The 25,062-nt window shown below is 39.0% G+C and overlaps 1 protein-coding gene across 1 annotated transcript in view; it reads left to right on the top strand.

Moving 5' to 3' along the window:
* BEND2 (BEN domain containing 2) overlaps positions 1-25,062 on the top strand; it is a 105,365-nt gene that overhangs the window by 28,521 nt on the left and 51,782 nt on the right. Inside the window, exons 4-10 of the mRNA XM_065901064.1 lie at positions 1,441-1,855; positions 3,276-3,401; positions 8,602-8,751; positions 12,170-12,247; positions 13,654-13,761; positions 18,375-18,482; positions 24,200-24,315. Coding sequence (XP_065757136.1) covers positions 1,441-1,855; positions 3,276-3,401; positions 8,602-8,751; positions 12,170-12,247; positions 13,654-13,761; positions 18,375-18,482; positions 24,200-24,315 — 1,101 coding nt within the window. The remainder of the gene's footprint in view (positions 1-1,440; positions 1,856-3,275; positions 3,402-8,601; positions 8,752-12,169; positions 12,248-13,653; positions 13,762-18,374; positions 18,483-24,199; positions 24,316-25,062) is intronic.

Here is a 25,062-nt window from a genome sequence, read left to right as displayed (position 1 = left end):
TGCTGCTGGTCCACGGAGCACACTGAAATCCGCTGCTCCAGGCGGCCGATCACTTGCTCTGTTGACCTTGTCTCTTTACTTGTCTCTCTCCAGCTAAAATGGGAGTTCCTTAGGGTAGGAGCTGGTTTTTTCTTCCTTTGTCTTTATCTTTTTTTTTTCTTTTTAATGTCCACATTCCCAGCATCTAGCAAAGTAGTTCTCACAGGTGGTAGGCCTTCAATAAATGTTTCTTTGAACGAATGATGTAATTAATGGTTCTGGCCTTTTAAGTGTATTTTTGCCCGAATGAAATTTCTGTGTATTTCAAGAATTCTCCGGTTTTATCAGTCACATACTTGATTGGCATACAGGGGTCGCGTACTCAAAGGTTTTGTAAGGTTAATTGTTAATTGCATGACTTTAAAGTACTCTGAAGCCAAAGGTCACATCTGTTGTATTTGGCTCACTGTTCTTTCCAGAGTGGACCCCTCACTGCCTATTAGGTTATACCATCATTATATGGAAAGAGGCTCTTTGGCCTTTTAGCAGATTTGAAAATTTCTTTCCTAAAGTAGCACCTTCCTTGATGTAAAATGACTCCATCATAAATGTGATGGCTTATAGGAATTGCGGTACATTTACTTCCCAGTATTCAAGCTTCGTAAAATGCCTGTGTGACATGGAGTAGTTGAGTGGGAGGTTGGCGCGCCTTATCTCAGCCAGCTCGGCTCTGGGTCCCCAACAGCCAGGCATCAAGTGGGAAACAAGAGATTTCTGACGGCTTGAAAACTTTCAGACTTTGACTTTGGCTTAATGATATTTTCTTATATGTTACTTTCGTTTCAAAATAGGAACTACTGAAATTTTTTTTATTATGACAGGGTTTGCAAGAACTTATTGAAAACACGAAGAGGCAGGTTAACCACCTTTGTGGAGTCATTTCACAAATGCAGCATTCTTTGGAGAAACCATTGTTGCCTAACTGTGCCTAACTACTTCCATAAAGCTCTAGTTCCTAGAGATACCAATCAGTTAGAAGTGAGAGAGAACGAATAACTCTGAGATTAGCAAGGCTGATCTATACTTGCTTTAGCAGTAGGTTGGAGAATAACCTCTCTTGGAAGAATGCTGAAGTCTAGGTTTGAGACATGATACTGAATATTTTTATGTTTGTAACCATAATGTATAAAATGCAATCAAAATGTAGGGTTGAAGAGGATTAAAAATCATATAATCAAAATTCAGCATTTATACTTGACTATGGAAAATGATGTTGCAAGGAAAACAGGTATTAATGCTTTTACTGATTTTTCAATTCTTATTTTTACTCACAGAAGATTTATACTGAATTCATGTCATTTTAGAGGTCATCTGGATTTACACAGAAAAGTTTTGATTGTATACTTCATGGAGAAATTACAGAAAGGAGCTTAACCCATTCTGTTCTTTTACCCTGGACAGGGAGATTGTAGCCCATCTTTACCCGTGGAAAGGCAGGAAGACAATGCCGAGACCAACCCTGTAGGAACATCTCTTCAGTCAGCAGCACTCCCTGAACTGCAGCAGCCGGTCCTCAGGGAGAGTCCACCACCGCCCAGAGTTGTCTCCACATACTCATTAGAGCCATGTTTCACACCACGCAGCCCATCTCCTGGGCTTCCTGTTCTATCCTCCCATGTCAGTGAAGGTGCCGAAAGTACCAACAGTGTTATCTCATCTGCCCAGGCTACTGTAGCAGTGCCTATAGCAGTTCTGCCACAAGGAGAACCCAGTCTGGCAGATACCTCTGAGACAATGAACTACTCAACTATAATGGGAGATAACAGCATGGGCCCAGATGCTGCCTTGACATTTCTCTGCATGCCTCCCATTACTGGTGAGTTTGAAACGGCACACATTACAAATAGCATCCAGTAATCTATATTCAAAGGCATCCTTAATGCAAACTAGTGATAGCTATTTTTTAATTAGAAGTTTTATATTGAGATAATTATAGATTCACATGTAGTTGTAAGAAATAATACAGAGTGATACCCTTTACCCAATTTCCCTCAGTGGTAGCATCCTGTAAAACTATAGTAAAATATCACAACCAGGATATTGACGTTGATGTAATCCATGGATCTTATTCAGCTGTTCCCAGTTTGACTTGTATTCATTTGCGTGTGTGTACTTTTAGTTCTGTGCAGTTTTACCATATGATAAAGTTTGTATGTCCACCACCATAGTCAAGGTACAGAATATTTCCATCACAAGGATCACTTGTGTTGCCTTTTTATAACCACCCATCACCCTCTGGTGACCCTGCCCTCCCTATTCCCCTATCCCTAACTCTCCCTATTCCCTTATCCCCTCAGTACTCAGGCAACCACTGATCTATTCTCCATCTCTAGAACTTTGTCACTTCAAAATTGTTATATATTTGTAGGCATATGGTATGTAACATTTTGATATTGGCTTTTTTCACTAAATATAAGTCCCTAGAGATTAAAGCAAGTTGTTCACTAGTTCCTTCCTTTTTATTGCTGAGTACTGTTACTTGGTATAGATGTGTCATAGTTTAAGCATTCGTCTGCTGAAGAAAATTTGGGGTTTTGTTTTCTAGTTTTTCACTATTAGGACTAAGGCTGCTATGAATATTCATGTACAGGTTTTTGTGTTAACAGAAGTTTTCATTTCTCTGACATGAATACCCAAGAGTGCAGTTGCTGGTTATATGTTAACTGCGTGTTTAGCTTTATGAGAAACTACCTGTTTTCCAGTGTAGGTGTACCATTTTGCATTCCTGCCAGCAATGTATGAGTGATCCAGTTTCACTGGAGCCATATTTCTGCTCTTTCCATTGTTCTTTCTTCCTGCTGATGCTTCCTGATTGCTTCTTTCATCATATCCTATCTGGTAGAAGATTTTCTTTTTTAAGAGTAAATCTGCTGGGGACAAAAATCTTTTTTTAAAATAATATCTTTATTGGAGTATAATTGCTTTACAATGGTGTGTTAGTTTATGCTTTATAACAAAGTGAATCAGCTATACATATGCATATATCCCTATATCTCCTCCCTCTTGCGTCTCCCTCCCACCCTTCCTATCCCACCCCTCTAGGTGGACACAAAGTACCGAGCTGACCTCCCTGCGCTATGCGACTGCTTCTCACTAGCTATCTATTTTACATTTGGTAGTTCCTTTGTGTGAGAATGTCTTCATTTCCCCTTCTTTCTGAAGGATAGTTTCACCCAGTATGGAATCCCTGGATGAGAGTTCTTGTATTACAGCCCTTGAAAACTTTTTATTTGTAGAAGTGTCAGGAAAGGCAGAAACCAGCCTTGGAAACAGCACTGAGTCAAGGTACTATCCAACTTTTTTGGGAAATGACAGTGGCCGGGATACTGCCTCTTCATCTATCTTCATCCCTCCCAATTTTGGTGAGCTTGAAATGATACATATTACAAGTAGCATTGTTTAATTCAGATTCACTAACATCCTTAATGCAAGTCAGTGGTAGCTCTTTTTTAAATTAAGCTTTTCATTTTGAGGTAATTTTAGATTCACGTGTAGTTGTAAGAAATTATACAGAGTTCCTATTTGTGCTTTACCCATTTTCCTTAATAATACCATCTTGCAAAACTATAGTAAAGTATCACAACCAGGATACTGACATTGATTAAATCCACATTTGTGTGTGTGTGTGTTTAGTTCTATGCAATTTTATTCCATGCCTCAGTGTATTTGCCCACCATCACAGTCGTGATACAGAACATTTCCATCATTACCACAAACACCCTTCATATTGCCCTTTTATTAACCACAATCACCTCCCTCTGGTCACCCTTTTCCTCCCACCCTGCCCCATCCTAACCCCTGCAAGCCCTGAACTGACTTTCGTTTCTATAATTTTGTCATTTGAATATTGTTATTTAAATGGAATAAAATACTATAGAACCTTTTGGGCATGGCTGTTTTTTTAACTGAACATAATTTCCTGGAGATTTATACCAGTTGTTGCTTGTATCAAGAGTTCCTTCCTTTTTATTGTTGAGTACTGTTCCATGATATGGGTGTATAACTGTTTATCTGTTTGCCCATAGAAGGACGTTTGGGAAATTTCCAGTTTTTGGCTATTACAAGTTTAGCTCTATGAACAGTCCTTTACCAGTTTTTGTGTAAACATAAGTCTACATTTCTTTGAGATGAATGCCCAAGAGGGCAATTCTGGGTCATATGTAATTCCATGTTTAGTTTTATAAGAAACTGCTAAACTTATTTTTCAGAGGAGCTGTATAATTTTACCTTCCACCCATAATATACGTGATATAATTTTTCTGCGTGCATATTTCTTCTCTTTCCATTGTTCTTTCTTCTTGATGCTCAAAGATCCATTCTTTTATCATATTCTTTCTGTTTGAAGATTTTCCTTTAGCCTTCCTTTAAGGGTAAGTCTGCAAGAGACAAGTTCTTTTAGTTTTCCTTCATGTGAGAATGTATTTATTTCCCATACATTAATGAAGGTTAGTTTCACTATGTATAGAATTAATGACTGAGAGTTATTTTCTTAAGCACTTGAAAAATGTTTTTACTGTAGCTATGCCAGAAATAGCAGAAACCAGCCTGGAGAACAACCCTGAGACAATGAGTTACCCAACTTTATTGGGAAATGACAGTGGCCAGTGTTCTTCTTTACCTGTCAACCTCCCACCCAATTTTGCTGAGTTTCAAATAATGCATACTACGAGTAGCACTGTTTAATCTAGATGTATCAACATCCTTAATGCAAGTTAATGGTAGCCCATTTTTTAAATTAAACTTTTTATTTTGAAATAATTTTAGATTCACATATATTTGTAAGAAATAATATAAAAAGATCCCTTTTACACTTTACCCTTTTCTCTCAATGATTACATCTTGCAAAATTAGTAAAATATCACAACTGGGGTATTGACATTGATATAATACACAGATGTTACTGAGATGTCCCCAGTTTTACTTGTAGTAATTTGTGTGTGTTTATATTTATTTCTGTCTGATTTCATCACATGAGTAGGTGTGATATCCACCAACACGGTCAAGATACAGAAACATTTCCATCACCATAAGGATGCCTCTTCTTGCCCTTTTATAGCCACACCCACCTCTCTCAGGTTGCCCTTTCCTTCCCCACTGCTTGTTCCGTAGCCCCTAGCAAACACTGGTCTCTATAATTTTGTCACTTCAAGAGTGTTATATAAAGGGAGTCTTACAGTACGTAAACTTTGAGGATTTTTTTCACTCAGCATAATTCCTTGAGGATTCATCCATGTTGTTGCATGTATCAAAATTTCCTTCCCTTTTTAAAAAAAAATATTTATTTTTGGCTGCATTGGGTCTTCGTTGCTGCGCGCAGGCTTTTCTCTAGTTGCGGCGAGTGGGGGCTACTCTTCGTTGCGGTGCGCGGGCTTCTCATTGCAGTGGCTTCTCTTGTTGCAGAGCACAGGCTCTAGGTGTGTGGGCTTCAGCAGTTGTGGCTCACGGGCTCTAGAGCGCAGGCGCAGGCTCAGTAGTTGTGGCACATGGGCTTAGTTGCTCCATGGCATGTGGGATCTTCACGGACCAGGGTTCGAACCCGGGTCCCCTGCATTGGCAGGCGGATTCTTAACCACTGTGCCACCAGGGAAGTCCCTCCTTCCTTTTTATTGCTGAGTAGTTTTATAGGATTTCAATATGCAGTAACTGTTTTTAACCATTCAGCCATTGAAGGGCATTAGTTCTTTTTTTCCCTTAGTTTTTGGTATTAAGAGTAAACGCGGGGCTTCCCTGGTGGCGCAGTGGTTGGGAGTCCACCTGCCGACGCAGGGGACACGGGTCCGTGCCCTGGTCCGGGAAGATCCTATGTGCCACGGAACGGCTGGGCCCGTGAGCCATGGCCGCTGGGCCTGCGCGTCCGGAGCCTGTGCTCCGCAGCGGGAGAGGCCACAGCGGTGAGAGGCCCACGTACCGCAAAAAAAAAAAATAAAAATAAAAAAGAGTAAAGCTGTTATCAACACCCATGTATTGGTTTTTGTATATATGTAAGATTTAATTTCTCTGTCATGAATGCCAAGAGTGCAATTTTCGAGTCTTAGCATGTTTAGTTTTATAAGAAAATGCCAGTAGAGAGGATATACCATTTTTCTTTTTACTTTTTGGTTTTTTTGAAAACATGTTCAGGTTTTTCCTTTGCTTTATATTTTTTTAAAGATTTATTATTTATTTATTTAATTTATTTTTGGCTGCATTGGGTCTTAGTTGTGGCACGCGAGATCTTTCGTTGCAGGGTGGGCTCTTCGTTGCAGTGCGCGGGCTTCTCTCTAGTTGTGGTGCGTGGGTTTTCCCCTCTTTAGTTGTGGCATGCAGGCTCCAGGGAGCATGGGCTCTGTAGTTTGCGGCACGCAGGCTCTCTCGCTGAGGCACGTGAGCTCAGTAGTTGTGGTGCGCGGGCTTAGTTGCCCCGTGGCATGTGGGATCTTAGTTCCCCGACCAGGGATTGAACCTGCGTCCCCTGCATTGGAAGGCGGATTCTTTACCGCTGGACCACCAGGAAAGTCCTGAGACTGTACCATTTTTCATTCTCACCAGCAATGGTCCAGTTTCTTCACATTCATGTTTCCGTTTTTCCCATTGCTCTTTCTTTCTTCCTGATGCTCCAGATTTCCTTCTTTCATCGTATCCTTTCTGTTTGAGGATTTTTCTTTAACCTTTCCATATGGGTAAGACTGCTAGGGACAGATTTTCTTAGTTTTCCTTTGTTTCGGAATTATTTTCACCTTTTACTTGAAGGATAATTTCACTTCCCGTAGAATTCATGGTTGTGAGTTCTTTTCTTTCAGTAGTTGAAAAATACATACTTGTAGAAGTTCCAGGAACAGCAGAAACCAGCCTGGAAAACAGCTCTCAGACGGTGTATTACCCAACTTTACTGGGAAATGTCAGTGGCCCAGATACTGACTCTTCATCTCATTACCTCCTGCCCAGTTTTGGTGAGTTTGAAATGATATATATTAGGAGTAGCACTGTTTAATCTAGATCTATCCACATCCTTAATACAAGCCAGTTGCAGCTGTTTTGTTTCGTTTTTTTCAGTTGCAGCTCTTTTTAATACTTTTTGGTATAATTTAAGATTCACATGCAGTTGTAAAAAGTAATACAGAGAGATCCTATTTATGGTTTACTTATTTTTCCCAATGACTACACCTTGCTAAACTGTGGTACAGTATCACAACCCAGATATTGACATTGATACAACCCACAGACATTATCGAGGTGCCTCCAGTTTTACGTGTATGTCTGTGTGTACACTTTCATTTGTATACTTAGCACTGTGCAATTTTATCACATGAGTGAGTCCATCACAGTCAAGGTAGAGATCATTACCATCACTCAAGGATCCCTTGTTATTGCTTTTTAACAACACACCAGCCTTCCCTTCCTCCAAGACCCATCCCTAACACCTGGCTACCATTGATCTCTTCTCCGTTTCTATAGTTTTGTCTCACATTGTTATATAAGTGAAATAACATACTGTGTAACCTTTGGGATTGTTTTTTTTCACTCAGTCTAATTCCCTAGAGACTCATCCAGTTTGTGGCATGTATCAATAGTTTATTACTATTATTGCTGAAGAGTATTCCATGCTATGGATATACAACATTTTAACTCTTCACCTGTTGAAGGGCATCTGGTTTTTTTTTTTTCAGTTTTTGGCTATTAGGAGTAAAGCAGCTATAAATATTCCTGTGCACACTTTTATGTAAATATCAGTTTTCATTTCTTAATAGTTCCTTTCTATTAATGAAGAGTTTTCCGTGGTATATATATGCAACATTTTTTTAAAAACCATTCACACATTGAAGGACATCTGTTTTTTTTCTAAGTTTTTTGATACTACAAGTGCTGTGAACATTGATGTACTGATTTTTGTGTAAATATAAATTTTTTCATTTCTCTGTCATGAATGCCAGAAGTGCAGTTGTTAGGTCTTATAGTAATAGCATGTTTCTTTCTTTCTTTTCTTTGTTTTAAAAATTGTTATTGGAGTATAGTTGATTTACAATGTTTTGTTAGTTTCTGCTGTACAGCAAAGTGAATTGGTTATACATATACATATCCACTTTTTTTTAGATTCTTTTCCCATATAGGTCATTACAGAGTATTGAGAAGAGTTCCCTGTGTTCTACAGTAGGTCCTTATTAGTTATCTGTTATATATATAGTAGTATGTATATGTCGAACACTTGTGCTTTTAATTCCAAACTTTCTCGTCTCCTTTGGAACCATAGTATATTAGTTTTATAAGAAACTGCTGAACAGTATTCCAGAGAGGCTGTACCATTTACATTCCAAGCAGCAATGTGTGGGTGATCCAGTTTCTCTCCATCCATATTTCTGATCTTTCCGTTGTTATTTCTTCTTTCCTGATGCTCCAAGATTCCTTCTTTCATAATATCCTTTCTTTTTTGAAGATTTTCCTTTAGCTATTTTTAAGGGCAAATCTGCTAGGGAAAATTTAAAAAATCATTTTTCCTTTGTGTCAGAATGTCTTTATTTCTCATTAGTTCCTGAAGGATAGTCTCATCCAGTATAGAATTCACAATTGAGAGTTGTCTTCTTTCAGCACTTGAAAAAGCTTTACTTACAGAAATGCTGGGAAAAGCAGAAACCAGCATGGAAAACAGCTCTCAGACAGTGTATTACCCAAATTTGGTGGGCAATGACAGTGGCCCAGATGCTGCCTCTTCAACTCTCTCCATTCCACCCAATTTTGGTGAGTTTGAAATGATAACATATCTCAGGTAGCACTTTTTATTCTAGATCCATCAACATCCTTAATGTAAGCCAGTGATAGCTCGTTTTTAACTAAACTTTCAACTTTGTGGTAATTTAAGATGCTCATGTGGTTTTAAGAAATTAATACAGAGTGATCCCGTTTATACTTTACCTATTTTTCCCAACAATAACATCTTGCAAAATTGTAACAATATCACAACCGGGATATTGACACTGATACAATCTATAGACCTTATTGAGATTTCCCCAGTTTAATTGTATTGATTTGTGTGTATATGTGTTTAGTTCTGTTTGATTTTATCACATGAGTAGGTTTGCTATCCACCATCCAGTCAAGATACAGAACATTTTCGTCACCTTAAGGATGCCTCATCTTGCCCTTTTGTAACCACACCCACCTCAGCATGATTCCCTGGAGATTCATCTGAATTATGTCAGTAGTTCCTTGCTGAGTACTGTTCCGTGGTGTGGATGTACCACAGTTTGTGTTTTGATTCATAGTAGAAGAACATCTGGTTTTTTTTCCAGTTTTTGGTATTACAAGTAAAATTGCTATGACCTTTCCTGTACAGGTTTTTGTGTAAACATAAGTTTTGATTTCTCTTAGATAAATGCCCAAGAGTGCAAATGCTTGGTTGTATGGTAATTGCATGTTTGGTTTTGTAAGAAACTGCTGAACAGTTTTCCAGAGTGGCTGCACCATTTTACTTTGCTGCCAGCAATGTGTGAGTGATCCAGTTTCTCCATATCCATATTTCTGTTGCTTTCATTGTTCTTTCTTCCTTTTTCATGCTCCAAGATTTGTACTTTCATCATTCTTTTCTGGTAGAAGATTTTCCTTTAGCCATTCTCACGTATAACTCAGCTAGTGACAAATACTTCTAGTTTTCTTCATGTGGGAATGTCTTTATTTCCTCTTCATTGTTTTTGTTTTAATATTTTGGATGTTCTTTTATTATTTTCAACTTTACTGAGGGATAGTTGACAAATAAAATTGTAATATATTTAAAGTGTACAATGTGATGATTTAATGTACATATACATTGTGAAAGGATTCCTGCCATCGAGTTAATTAACAGATGCAATCTTTTCACACATTTACTTTCGTATTTCTTTTGTGGTGAGAACGCTTAAGTTCTACTCTATATGCAAATTATACAATATAGTATTATCAACTATAGTCACCTGTTATACATTAGATACTCAGACCTTATTCAACTTAAAACTGAAAGTCTGCACCCTTTTCCCAGCCCCTGGCTATTTCCCCGACCTCCCAGCCCCTGGCAGCCACCATTCCACTCGATGTTTCTGAGTTTGACATTTTTTTAAAGATTCCACATAAAAGTGACACCATGCTGTATTTGCCTTTTTCTATCTGGCTTATTTCAATAGGCAGAATGCCCTCCAGAATGAACCATGTTTTTGCAAATCTGCTTCATTCTTTTTATTTTTAAAAATTATTTATTTATTTTAATTTTAATTGGTCCAATTCTTCTAACTTATCAAATTTATGAAGGTAAAGTGGATTGTAGTATTCCCTATTATCCTTTTTTTAAAAAAGAAATATTTATTTATATATTTTTGTCTCCGCGCGGGATTTCTCTAGTTGCAGTGCGTGGGCGTCTCCTTGCGGTGGCCTTTCTTGTTGTGGAACACGGGCTCTAGGGGCCTGGGCTTCAGTAGTTGCGGCACGAGAGCACAGTAGTTGTGTCTCACGGGCTCTAGAGCGCAGGCTCAGTAGTTGTGGCGCATGGGCTCAGTTCCTCCACGGCATGTGTCGTCTTCCTAGAGCAGGGCTCGTACCCATGTCCCCTGCATTGGCAGGTGGATTCCTAATCAGTGCGCCAACAGGGAAGTCCCAAAACTGCTTCATTCTTGAAGGATTGTTTTGCCCGATACAGAATTCATGGTTCAGGGACTTCTCTGACGGTCCTGTGGATAAGACTCCACGCTAACGCTGCAGGGGGGCATGGGTCCGATCCCTGCTCTGGGTATTAAGAGCCTGCATGCCGCGTGGCGCGGCCAAAAAAAATAAGACAAAATAGAATTCATGGTTGAGAATTCTTATCTTTTGGTAGCTGAAAGTGTTTTATATTTAGAAATGTTGTTAAAAGCTCAAACTACCTAGAAAACAGCCCTGAGACAACAAATTATCCACTTCTATTGGAAAGACAGTAGCCAAGATATTTCCTCTTTATGTGGCTGCATTCCTCCCAGTTTTGGTGAGTTTGAAATGATACTTTGACATATAGCATATTGAATCTAGAGTCATCAGTCTGTTTAGTGTAAGATAGTGGTATAGTGGTTTAGTGTAAGATAGCAGTTATAATAAATAGTACAGAAGGATCCTGTGTTCTCCTTACCCACTTTTCCCCAATGGTATTTACAACTGTAAAATGGTGTCAACTGGCAGAATGATAGAAAATTATCACAACCAAGTGATATGATACTATCCACGGATATTATGGAGCTCTCCCCAGTTTCACTTGCATTAATATGAGTGTGTATTTAGTTCTCTACAGTTTTATCATATGTGCAGGTTCACGTACCGCCTACCACAGGCAAGCCCTGAAACAGTCCCATCAGCAGCATGATTTCTCATATTGCTCTTTTATAACCACACCCGTCCCCTTCCTATTGACATTTGCCCCCTACTCCTACCCTCTGCCCTATTGCATGATACCTATGAATCTCTTCTCCAGATCTATTATTCGTCCCTTCAGCGTTGTTATACACATGGAATCAGGTGGTGTTTGAGACTGGCTTCTTCCCTCAGTGTAATTCCCTGGAGATTCATTCACACTGTTGTATCAGTGGTTCCTTCTTTTTTATTGCTGAGTAGTATTTCGTGGTGTGGATGTACCAGGACTTATTTTCCTGTTCATCTGTTGAAAACCTCTGTGTTTCCTATTTCCGACAGTTAGTGGTAAAGGTGATATGAATATTCATTCATAGTTTCAAATTTTGTTTCAGTTCACTCTTTCACACAAGTTTTCATTTCTCTGGATGAATGCCCAAGACTGCAATTTCTGGGTCCTATGGTAACTGCACCCTTAGTTTTATAAGAAATTGTCAAACTGCTTTCCAGTGCAGCCGTACCATTTTCCCTTCCTGCCAGCAATGTATGAGTGATCTAGTTTCTCCGCATCCATATTTCTGTTCTTTCCATTGTTCTTTCTCCTTCTTAATGTTCCAGAATTCTATTATAGATTTTCTGCTAGAAGGCCTTCTTGTAACTCTTTTCTAAGTATAAGTCAGTTAGTGAGAAATACTTTTGGTTTTCCTTTGTCTGTCAATATCTATTTTTGCTTCATTACGGGAGGATAGTTTCATCAGCTAAAGGTATGAGGGTGGGAGTCATTTCTCACAGCATTTGAAAAACGTTTTCCTTACAGAAAACTCTGTGACACCAGAAAGCAGCCTGGTAGATAAACCTCAGATGAAGAATCCAGCTTTCTTGGAAGATGAGAGTGGTAAGATACTTCATATTTCTTCATCCCTCCCAATTTTGGTGAGTCTGTAATGATACATATTACAAGTAGCACGATTTAATCTAGGTTTACGAACACCCTTAATATGAGCTAGTGGTAGCTTTTCCTGATTAAAAATGAAAAGGTTTACTTTAAGAAGATTTTAGCGGGGCATGCAGTTGTAAAAAATACTGCAGAGAGATCGTGTGTATACTTTACCCAGTTTCCCCCAAAGATAACACCTTGCAAAAGTATAGTACAATATCACAACCAGGATATGGACATTGATAAAATCCACAGATTTCTATTGAACTGTTTTCAGTTTTCTTTGCATATGTGTGTGTTTATGTTTGTGTGTGTGTATGTGTATTCAGTTTTACATAATTTCATGACATCCTCCATCACAGTGAAGATTCAGAACATTTCCATCACCACAAGGATTCTCCCTTTTGCCCTTTAAACCCACACCCACCTTTGTCCTCTCATGCTCCTACCGCTACCATGCCTGTCGCTGCCCTCAGCAACTACTAATCTGTTTTCCTTCCTTATAATTTTGTCATTTCAACAGTTTTACATAGATTCACATAGTATGTAACCTTCTGGGATTGCCTTTTTTCACTCACCGTAATTCCCTGGAGACTCATCTAGGTTGCTGTGTATATCAGTCCTTTTTTATTTTTGAGTACTACTGCACGGTATGAGTGTACCCTGGCTTCTCTGTCTGTTCACCAGTTGAAGGATGGCTGGGTTGTTTCTCGTTTTCGGCTGTTTGAAGTAAAGCTACTATACTATGAATGCCCATGGATAGGTTTCTGTATGAACATCAGTTTTCATTTCTCTGGGCTGACACCCAAGAGCACAGTAGCTGGGTTCTATGGTAATAGTAAGTTGAGTTTTGTAAAATCCTGGAAAACTGTTTTCCAGTGTAGCTGTACCATTTTACATTCCCACCAGCAATGTATGAATGATCTAGTTTCTTTGCGTGTGTATTTCTGATCTTTCTTTTCATTATTCTTATGATTAAAAAAGTTCTTTTGGCTGAACCAGGTAGCATGTAGGATGTTAGTTCCCTGACCGGGGATGAAATCCGTGCTCCCTGCAATGGAAGCGCTGAGTGTTAACCACTGGACCACCAAGGAAGTCCCTGTGGATTTTGTTCTTTCTTCCTTCCTCATGCTCCAAGCTTCCTTCCTTCTTTATATCCTTTTGGTCAGATGAGTTTCCTTTAGCCAGTTTTTAAGGGTAAGTCAGTCAGTAACAGTTTGTTTTTAGTTTTCCTCTGTCTGCGGATGTCTTTATTTTTCCTTCTATCCTGAAGGATAGTTTTGCCTGAAATAAAACTTACTGTTGAGATTTCTTGTCTGTCAGCACTTGAAAATGTTTTACTTACTAAAATGTTGTTCAAACAGAATCCGGCACAGCAAAGGGTTGTGAGACAATGCATTATCCAACGGTAAAGGAAAATGACAGAGACGAAGGTACTGATTCAGAAAATTCCTTCCGCACTGGTGGTTTAGGTGAGTTTGAAATGATCCCTATTATGATACACTCTAACCTAGATCCATCAGCATTCTTAATATTAATTCTTAGTGACTGCGTTTTCAACATTAAACGTTTCATTTTGACATATTTCAGACTCACATGTAGTTGCAAGAAAAAATAGATCCTGTGTACCCTTTACCCAATACTTCCCAATAGTAGTATTCTGCAAAAAGATAGTAAAATATCACAACTAGGATTTTGACATTGATGTGATCCACAGATCTATTCAGATGACCCCAGCTTTACTTGTATTCGTTTGTGTGTGTCTCTGTGTGTGTGCATGTAGTTCTCTACACTTTTATGACGTGTTTAGGTTCAGGTATTCACCACTACAGTCATGATACAGAACTGTTCTATCACTTCCAGGATCCCTCCTTTGGCTTTTTATAACCACACCCACTTCCTTCTTGTCATTCCTTCTCTGCCTTCATCTTTAAGCCATCCAAATACGAATGTGTTCTCCCTCGTTATAATATTGTCATTGCAGGACAATGTTCTTTCTATGAATGGAGTCATACAGTCGTTAATATTTAAGGATTGCCTTTTTCTCACTCAGCATAATTCCCTGGAGATTCATCCAAGTTGCTGCATGTATCAGTAGTTCCTTCCTTTTTTATGCTGAGCGCAACCATGATTTGTGTATCTGTTCACCTCGTGAAGGACATGTGGGTTGTTTCCAGTCTTTAGCTATTAGGAATAAAGTTGCTGTGAACATTCACGTGCAGGTTTTCGTCTGAACGCAGTTTTCATTGCCCTGTGATAAAGGCCCAAGAGCACAGTTGCTGGGTAGGATGATAATTGCCTGTTTAGTTTTATAAGAAACGGGCAAGCTATTTTCAGAATGAGTGTTGTAGATTCCCACCAGCAATGTAAAAGTGATTCATTTTCTCTGCGTCCTCACCAGCATTTGGTGTTTTCACTATTTTAATAATTTTATCCCTTCTGGTAGGTGTATAGTGTAATAATATTTCACTGTGGGTTTAATATGCATTTGCCTTTGGATAGTGATATACAACATCTTTACACGTGCTAATTTTCCATCTGTATGTTTTTTCTCTGAAATATCTGTTCTGTCTTATAATTTGTTTTCTTTTTTACTGCTGAGTTTTGGGAGTTGCTTAGATATTTGTGGATACTGGTCTTTTGTTGGATATGCGGTTTGCAAATATTTTCTTCCCTTCTGCAGGTTTCCTTTTCATCCTGTCTACAGGTTTTTTTTTTGTTCTGTTTTGTAGAGAGAAAGGTTTTAATTTTTGTGAGGTTTTCGCTGTATTTTCCTTTTACGGATTTTACTTTAGCTATCGCGTCTATGAACTCTCTTTTTGGTTCTTGATTCCAAATATTTTCTCCTTTGTTGTTTTCTAAAAGTTTTTTAGTTTACGTTTCACATTTGCGTTCATTTTATGTAAGGTGTGAGATGTAGGTTGAGTTTCTTTTTTTTTTTTTTTTTTGCCTATGGCTATCCAGTTGCTGCAGTACCATCTTTGCTCCATTGAATTGCTTTTGTACCTTAATCAAAAACCAAGTAGGCATATTTGTGTAGATGTATGTCTCGGTCTCTGTTGCGTTCCACTGATCTATGTTTCTATCCCTCTGCCGAACCACAAGCTTGTGATTATTGTTTTTATACAGTAAGCCTTGTGATCAGGTAGAATTATTCCTGCTGCTTTTCTTCTTCTTTTCAAAATCATTTTAGATATGGTAGGTCCTGTGCCTTTCCATCCTAATTTAATTTTTTTATTTTTAAAATATGTATTTTTTTTTTGCACTGGGTCTGAGTTGCAGCAGCTGTGCTCCTTAGTTGCGGCACGGGGGCTCCATAGTTGTGAAATGCGAACTCAAACGCTTCGTTGCAGTATGCATGTGGGATCTAGTTCCCTGACCTGGGAGTGAATCCGGGCACCCTGCATTGGGAGCATGGCGCGTTAACCACTGCGCCACCAGGGAAATGTCCCCCATCCTAATTTTAGAGTAAGCTTGTTTATGTTTCTCCCCAGAATTGCTGGGATGTTGATGGGAATTGTGTTAAAACTACAGATCAACTTGAGTAGAACTGATATCTTGCATATATTGAGTCTTCTCCTCCATGAGCATTGTATGTCTGTCTGTATGTACTGAGCTCTTCTTTGATTTTTTAAATCATCATTTTGTTATTTTCAGGATATAGATCCTATACATCTTTTAGAAATAAGTTTGTACTTGGCACTTTCCTTGTGCGCGGTGGTTAAGAATCCACCTGCCAATGCAGGGGATGCGGGTTCGATCCCTGGTCCGGGACGGCCCCACATGCTGCGGAGCAACTAAGCCCGTGTTTCTCAACTACTGAGCCGTGCACATAGAGCCTGTGCTCCGCAACAAGAGAAGCCACAGCAATGAGAAGCCTGCGCACCGCAACGAAGAGTAGCGTCTGCTTGACGCAAGTAGAGAAAGCCCGCACGTAGCAGCGAAGACCCAACACAACCAAAAATAAGTAAATAAGAAGTAAAATACTGTAAAATAAAATAAAAATTAAAAGAAAATCAGTTTTTACTGAAGTATTCTATTTTTTTGGAGATGTAAATGGTATTATGTTTTCAATTTGGGTCACACGTGGTCATTGTTAGTACAGTTGACCCTTGAACAACATGGCTTTGAACTGTGTGGGTCCACTTACATGTGGGTTTTTTTCAGTAAATACTATAGTACTATAGAGTCCGAGGTTGGTTGAATCCACAGATGCGTAACTGCAGATACGACCATCATTTATAAAGTTACATGTGGATTTTGACTGCGTGGAGCGTCGGTGCCCCTAAAGCTCACGTTGTTCAAGGGTCAGCTGTATATAGAGTTAAGCTTAAGTTTAGAATGTTGATCTTGTATTCTGTGACCTGGATGAACTCACTTCTTAGTTTTAAGAGTCTTTTTTGAGCAATTCCTTGGGATTTTCTACATAGCCATCCTTCTTGCATTATGCCAGCTGCAAGTGGGGATCATTATATTGCTTCCTGTCCAATGTGTGTGCTTTTTGTTCCTTTTTATTGCATTATTGCAGTGGCTAGAATCTTCAGTATTATGTTGAATAAGAGTGGTGAGAGTGGACATCATTGCTTTGTTTCTGATCTTGGGAGGAAAGCACTCAGTCGTTCACCACTTAATATGATGAGAACTCTTGGTTTTGGTGGATGCTCTTTATTAAGTTGGGGCGGTTTCCCTCTCTTCCTAACTTGCTGAGAGTGCTTTGCAAATGTTGTTTCTATGTCCATGATCACATGGTTCTTGTTCGTTAGCCTGCTAATATGAAGGAGTATATTGATAGGTTTTCCATTGTTGGACCAGCCTTGCATACCTGGGTTAAATCCTACTTGGTCATGGTGTATAATTCTTTGAATACACAATTGATTTGGTTTGCAAATATTTGATTAAGAATTTATGTGTCCAAGTTCATGGAAGATATTGGTGTGTAGTTTTCTTTTTTGTGTGTTTTCTCTGTGTGGTGTTAGTATTGGAGCATACTAGCCTCATAAAATGAGTAAGGATTTCCTCCTCTTGCATTTTATGGAGGAGTAAATGATAAATGAGTGTTAATTCTCTAAATGTTTGGTGAAAATCTCCAGTGAAATCATCTGGGGTTGTAGATACCTTTTTGGGAGCTTTTAAATTGCAAATTTGATATCTTTGACGGTTATAGGACTCTTTAGATTACCTATGCCAGCCCTCAGCAACTACTAATCTGTTTTCCTTCTTTATAATTTTGTCATTTCAACAGTTTTACATAGACTCACATAGTATGTAACCTTTTGCGATTGCCTTTTTTCACTCACCATAATTCCCTGGAGACTCATCTAGGTTGCTGTGTATATCAGTCCTTCTATATTTTTGAGTACTACTGCACGATAAGGGTGTATGTGCCATGGCTCCTCTGTCTGTTCACCAGTTGAAGGATGTCTGGGTTGTTTCCCGTTTTTGCCTATTTGGAGTAAAGTTACTATACTATGCATGCCCATGGATAGGTTTCTGTATGAACGTCTGTTTTCATTCCTCTGGGCTAACACCCAAGAGCACAGTAGCTGGGTCCTATGGTAATAGTAAGTTGAGTTTTGTAAAATCCTGGAAAACTGTTTTCCAGTGTAGCTGTACCATTTTACATTCCCACCAGCAATGTATGAATGATCTAGTTTATTTGCATGTGTATTTCTGCTTTTTCTTTTTATTATTCTTATGATTAAAAAGTTCTTTTGGCTGAACCAGGTAGCATGTAGGATGTTAGTTCCCTGACCGGGGATGAAATCCGTGCTCCCTGCAGTGGCAGCGCTGAGTGTTAACCATTGGACCGCCAAGGAAGTCCCTGTGGATTTTGTTCTTTCTTCCTTCCTCATGCTCCAAGCTTCCTTCCTTCTTTATATCCTTTTGGTCAGATGAGTTTCCTTTAGCCAGTTTTTAAGGGTAAGTCAGTCAGTAACAGTTTGTTTTTAGTTTTCCTTTGTCTGCGGATGTCTTTATTTTTCCTTCATTCCTGAAGGATAGTTTTGCCTGAAATAAAATTACTGTTGAGATTTCTTGTCTTTCAGCACTTGAAAATGTTTTACTTACCAGAATGTTGTTCAAACAGAATCCGGCCCAGAAATACGTTGTGAGACAATGAATTATCCAATGGTACAGGAAAGTGACAGTGACGAAGATACTGATTCCGAAAATTCCTTCCTCACTGCTTCTTTTGGTGAGTTTGAAATGCTCCCTATTAAGATACACTCTGACCTAGATCCATCAGCATTCTTAATATTAATTCTTAGTGACTGCGTTTTCAACATTAAACTTTTCATTTTGAGATATTTCAGAATCGCATGTAGTTGCAAGAAAAAATAGATCCTGTGTACCCTTTACCCAATACCTCCCAATAGTAGTAGTCTGCAAAGATAGTAAAATATCACAACTAGGATTTTGACATTGATGTGATCCACAGATCTATTCAGATGACCCCAGCTTTACTTGTATTCATTTGTGTGTGTGTCTGTGTGTGTGCATGTAGTTCTCCCCACTTTTATGACGTGTTTAGGTTCAGGTATTCACCACTACAGTCATGATACAGAACTGTTCTATCACTTCCAGGATCCCTCCTTTGGCTTTTTATAACCACACCCATTTCCTTCTTGTCATTCCTTCTCTGCCTTCATCTTTAAGCCATCCAAATACGAATGTGTTCTCCCTCGTTAGAATTTTGTCATTGCAGGACAGTGTTCTATGAATGGAGTCATACAGTCGTTAATATTTAAGGATTGCCTTTTTCTCACTCAGCATAATTCCCTGGAGATTCATCCAAGTTGCTGCATGTATCAGTAGTTCCTTCCTTTTTTATGCTGAGCGCAACCATGATTTGTGTATCTGTTCACCTCGTGAAGGACATGTGGGTTGTTTCCAGTCTTTAGCTATTAGGAATAAAGTTGCTGTGAACATTCACGTGCAGGTTTTCGTCTGAACGCAGTTTTCATTGCCCTGTGATAAAGGCCCAAGAGCACAGTTGCTGGGTAGGATGATAATTGCCTGTTTAGTTTTATAAGAAACGGGCAAGCTATTTTCAGAATGAGTGTTGTAGATTCCCACCAGCAATGTAAAAGTGATTCATTTTCTCTGCATCCTCACCAGCATTTGGTGTTTTCACTATTTTTAAAATTTTATCCCTTCTGGTAGGTGTATAGTGTAATAATATTTCATTGTGGGTTTAATATGTATTTGCCTTTGGATAGTGATATACAACATCTTTACATGTGATAATTTTTCCATCTATGTTCTTTTTCTGAAGTATGTCTTCTGTCTTATAATTTGTTTTCTTTTTTTTAAATGCTGAGTTTTGGGAGTTGTTTAGATATTTGTGGATACTGGTCTTTTGTTGGATGTGTGGTTTGCAAATATGTTCTTCCTTTCTGCAGGTTTCCTTTTCATCCTGTCTACTGGTTTTTTTGTTTTGTTTCGCAGAGAGAAAGTTTTTAGTTTTTGTGAGGTTCCCGCTGTATTTTCCTTTTATGGATTCAACTTTAGCTATCGCGTCTATGAACTCTTTGTTTAGTTCTTGATCCCAAATTTTTTCTCCTTTGTTTTTTTCTAAAGGTTTTACAGTTTACATTTCATATTTGCGTTAATTTCGTAAAAGTTGTGAGATGTAGGTTGACGTTCTTTTGTTGTTTTTCCTATGGCTATCCAGTTGCCACAGTACCATCTTTGCTCCATTGAATTGCTTTTGTAACTTAATCAAAACCCAATTAGGCATATTTGTGTAGATCTATTTCTGGGATCTCTATTTTGTTCTGCGGATCTATGTTTCTACCCCCTGCCAAACCACAACCTTGTGATTATTGTTGTTATGCAGTAAGCCTTGCCATCAGGTAGAATGAGTCCTCATACTTTTCTGCCTTTTCAAAATCAGTTTAAATATGGTAGGTCCTGTGGCTTTCCATCCTAATTGTAATTTTTATTTACTTATTTTTTAAATATGTGTTTATTTGGTTGCACTGGGTCTGAGTTGCGGCAGCTGTGCTCCTTAGTTGTGGCACGCGGGCTGCTTAGTTGTGGCATGCGAGCTCAAATGCTTAGTTGCGTCACGTATGTGGGATTTAGTTCCCTGACCAGGGATTGAACCCGGGCCCCCTGCATTGAGAGCGCGGAGCCTGAACCACTGCGGCACCTGGGAAGTGTCCCCCATCCTAATTTTAGAATAAGCTTGTTTATGTTTCCCCCCAGAATTGCTGGGATTTTGATGGGAATTGTGTTAAAACCACTGGTCAACTTGAGAAGAATTGACGTCTTGGGTATATTGAATCTTCTCCATGAGCATTGTATGTCTGTATGTATGTATTGAGGTCTTCTTTGATTTTTTTAAATCATCATTTTGTTATTTTCAGGATATAGATCCTATACGTCTTTTAAAAGTAAGTTTGTGCTTGGTACTTCCCTGGAGGCGCGGTGGTTAAGAAACCACCTGGCAATGGAGGGGATGTGGGTTTGATCCCTGGTTCGGGAAGATCCCACATGCCGTGGAGCAACGAAGCCCGTGTGCCTCAACTACTTAGCCCGTGCACCTAGGGCCCGTGCTCTGCAACAAGAGAAGCCACAGCAATGAGAAGCCCGTGCACCGCAACGAAGAGTAGCGTCCACGTGACGCAAGTAGAGAAAGCCCGCGCGTAGCAGCGAAGACCCAACGCAACGAAAAATAACTAAATAAGGAGTAAAATAATATAAAGTAAAATAAAAATTAAAAGAAAATCAGTTTTTGATTCTATTTTTTTGGAGTTGTAAATGGTATTATGTTTTTAATTTGGGTCACACGTGGTCATTGTTAGTACAGTTGACCCTTGATCAGCATAGCTTTGAACTGTGTGGGTCCACTTACATGTGGATTTGTTTCAGTAAATACCATAGTACTATAGAGTCCGAGGTTGGTTGAATCCACAGATGGGTAACTGCAGATACGAGTACCATTTATAAAGTTACATGTGGATTTTGACTGCGTGGAGCGTCGGTGCCCCTAAAGCTCACATTGTTCAAGGGTCAGCTGTATATAGAGTTAAGCTTAAGTTTAGAATGTTGATCTTGTATTCTGTGACCTGGATGAACTCACTTATTAGTTTTAAGAGTCTTTTTTGAGCAATTCCTTGGGATTTTCTATATAGCCATCCTTCTTGCATTATGCCAGCTGCAAGTGGGGACCATTACATTTCTTCCTGCCCAATGTGTATGCTTCTTGTTCCTTTTTATTGCATTATTGCAGTGGCTAGACCCTGTAGTATTATGTTGAATAAGAGTGGTGAGCGTGGACATCCTTGCTTTGTTTCTGATGTTGGGAAGAAAGCATTCAGTCTTTCACCACTTAATATGATGTGAACTCTTGGTTTTGATGGATGATCATTATTAAGTTGGGGCGGTTTCCCTCTCTTCCTAACTTGCTGAGAGTGTTTTGCAAATGTTTTTTCTATGTCCATGATCACATGGTTTTTGTTCTTTAGCCTGCTGATATGATGGATTCTATTGATAGGTTTTCCATTGTTGGACCAGCCTTGCATACCTGGGTTAAATCCTACTTGGTCATGGTGTATAATCCTTTGAATATATAATTGATTTGGTTGGCAAATATTTGATTAAGAATTTATGTGTCCAAGTTCATGGAAGATATTGGTGTGTAGTTTTCTTTTTTGTGTGTTATCTCCGTGTGGTTTTGGTATCGGAGCATACTAGCCTCATAAAATGAGTAAGGATTTCCTCCTCTTGTATTTTATGGAGGAGTAAATGATAAATTAGTGTTAATTCTTTAAATGTTTGGTATAAATCTCCAGTGAAATCATGTGAGTTTGTAGATATCTTTTTGGGAGCTTTTTAATTGCAAATTTAATATCTTTGATGGTTATCGGACTATTTAGATTATCTATGCCATCTTCGTTGAGTTTTAGTATTTGTAATGTTGGAAGTATTTTCCATTTCTTCGAAGTTATCAAACTTATGAAGGCAAAGTGGGTTGTAGTATTCCCTATTATCCTTTTTTTCCTTTTTCTAAAATTAATTGATTAATTTATTTTTGGCTGCGTTCGGTCCTTGTTACTGGGTGCTGGCTTTGTCTAGTTGGGGCGAGCGGGGGTTACTCTCTGTTGCGGTGTGTGGGCTTCTCCTTGCCGTGGCTTTTCTTGTTGGGGAGCATGGGCTCTAGGTGCCCGGGCTTCAGTAGTTGTTGCCCGAGGACTTAGTAGTTGTGTATAGCGGGCGCTAGAGTGCAGGGTCAGTATTTCTGGCGCACGGGCTTAGTTGCTTCTCGCTATGTGGCATCTTCCCAGTGCAGGGTTCATACCCGTGTCCCCTGCATCGGCAGGCGGATTCCTAATCAGTGCGCCACCAGAGAAGTCCCAAATCTGCTTCATTCTTGAACGATTGTTTTGCCCGATACAGAATACATGTTTCAGCGACTTCTCTGGCGGTCCTGTGGTTAAGAGTCCGTGCTAACGCTGCAGGGAGCACGGGTCCGTTCCCTGCTCTGGGTACTAAGATCCTGCATGCCACGAGGTGCGGCCAAAATAAATAAGGCAAAATAGAATTCGTGGTTGAGAATTCTTATCTTTTAGTAGTTGAAAAGTGTTTTTTTTAAAAAAATGTTGTTAAAAGCTTCAAACTACCTAGCAAAGAGCCCTGAGACAACAAATTATCCACTTTTATTGGAAAACAACAGTAGCCAAGATATTTCCTCATTATGTGGCTGCATTCCTCCCAGTTTCGGTGAGTTTGAAATGATACTTTGACATATAGCATATTGAATCTAGAGTCATCAGTCTGTTTAGTGTAAGATAGTGGTATAGTGGTTTAGTGGTTTAGTGTAAGATAGCAGTTATAATATATAGTACAGAAGGATCCTGTGTTCTCTTTACCCACTTTTCCCCAATGGTATTTACAACTGTTAAATGGTATCAACTTGCAGAATGGTAGAAAATTATCACAACCAAGATAGTGACATGATACCTTCCACAGATATTTTTCAGCTGTCCCCAGTTTCACTTGCATTAATATGTGTGTGTATTGAGTTCTCTACAGTTTTATCATATGTGCAGGTTCACGTACCGCCTACCACAGGCAAGCCCTGAAACAGTCCCATCAGCAGCACGATTTCTCATATTGCTCTTTTATAACCACACCCGTCCCCTTCCTATTGACATTTGCCCCCTACTCCTACCCTCTGCCCTGTTGCATGATACCTATGAATCTCTTCTCCAGATCTATTATTCGTCCCTTCAGCGTTGTTATACACATGGAATCAGGTGGTGTTTGAGACTGGCTTCTTCCCTCAGTGTAATTCCCTGGAGATTCATTCACACTGTTGTATCAGTGGTTCCTTCTTTTTTATTGCTGAGTAGTATTTCGTGGTGTGGATGTACCAGGGCTTATTTTTCTGTTCATCTGTTGAAAACCTCTGTGTTTCCTATTTTCGACAGTTAGTGGTAAAGGTGATATGAATATTCATTCATAGTTTCAAATTTTGTTTCAGTTCACTCTTTCACACAAGTTTTCATTTCTCTGGATGAATGCCCAAGACTGCAATTTCTGGGTCCTATGGTAACTGCACCCTTAGTTTTATAAGAAATTGTCAAACTGCTTTCCAGTGCAGCCGTACCATTTTCCCTTCCTGCCAGCAATGTATGAGTGATCTAGTTTCTCCGCATCCATATTTCTGTTCTTTCCATTGTTCTTTCTCCTTCTTAATGTTCCAGAATTCTATTATAGATTTTCTGCTAGAAGGCCTTCTTGTAACTCTTTTCTAAGTATAAGTCAGTTAGTGAGAAATACTTTTGGTTTTCCTTTGTCTGTCAATATCTATTTTTGCTTCATTACGGGAGGATAGTTTCATCAGCTAAAGGTATGAGGGTGGGAGTCATTTCTCACAGCATTTGAAAAAAGTTTTCCTTACAGAAAACTCTGTGACACCAGAAAGCAGCCTGGAAGATAAACCTCAGATGAAGAATCCAGCTTTCTTGGAAGATGAGAGTGGTAAGATACTTCATATTTCTTCATCCCTCCCAATTTTGGTGAGTCTGTAATGATACATATTACAAGTAGCACGATTTAATCTAGGTTTACGAACACCCTTAATATGAGCTAGTGGTAGCTTTTCCTGATTAAAAATGAAAAGGTTTACTTTAAGAAGATTTTAGCGGGGCATGCAGTTGTAAAAAATACTGCAGAGAGATCGTGTGTATACTTTACCCGGTTTCCCCCAAAGATAACACCTTGCAAAACTATAGTACAGTATCGCAACCAGGATATAGACACCGATAAAATCCGTAGATTTTTATTGAAATGTCTTCAGTTTTATTTGTATATACGTGTGTGTTTATGGTTGTGTGTGTGTTTATGTTTATTCAGTTTTATATAATTTCATGACATCTTCCATCACAGTGAAGATTCAGAATATTACCATCATCACAAGGATTCTCCCTTTTGCCCTTTAAACCCACACCCACCTTTGTCCTCTCATGCTCCTACCGCTACCATGCCTGTCCCTGCCCTCAGCAACTAGTAATCTGTTTTCCTTCTTTATAATTTTGTCATTTCAAGAGTTTTACATAGACTCACATAGTATGTAACCTTTGGGGATTGCCTTTTTTCACTCACCGGAATTCCCTGGAGACTCATCTAGGTTGCTGTGTATATCAGTCCTTCTATATTTTTGAGTACTACTGCACGATAAGGGTGTATGTGCCATGGCTTCTCTGTCTGTTCACCAGTTGAAGGATGTCTGGGTTGTTTCCCGTTTTTGCCTATTTGGAGTAAAG

Source organism: Phocoena phocoena, chromosome X (genome assembly GCF_963924675.1).
Source record: "Phocoena phocoena chromosome X, mPhoPho1.1, whole genome shotgun sequence".
In the NCBI taxonomy this organism is placed as follows: Eukaryota; Metazoa; Chordata; class Mammalia; order Artiodactyla; family Phocoenidae; genus Phocoena; species Phocoena phocoena.
The sequence above is the reverse complement of the archived record's forward strand: the minus strand, read 5'-3'. Positions and strand labels throughout refer to the sequence as shown.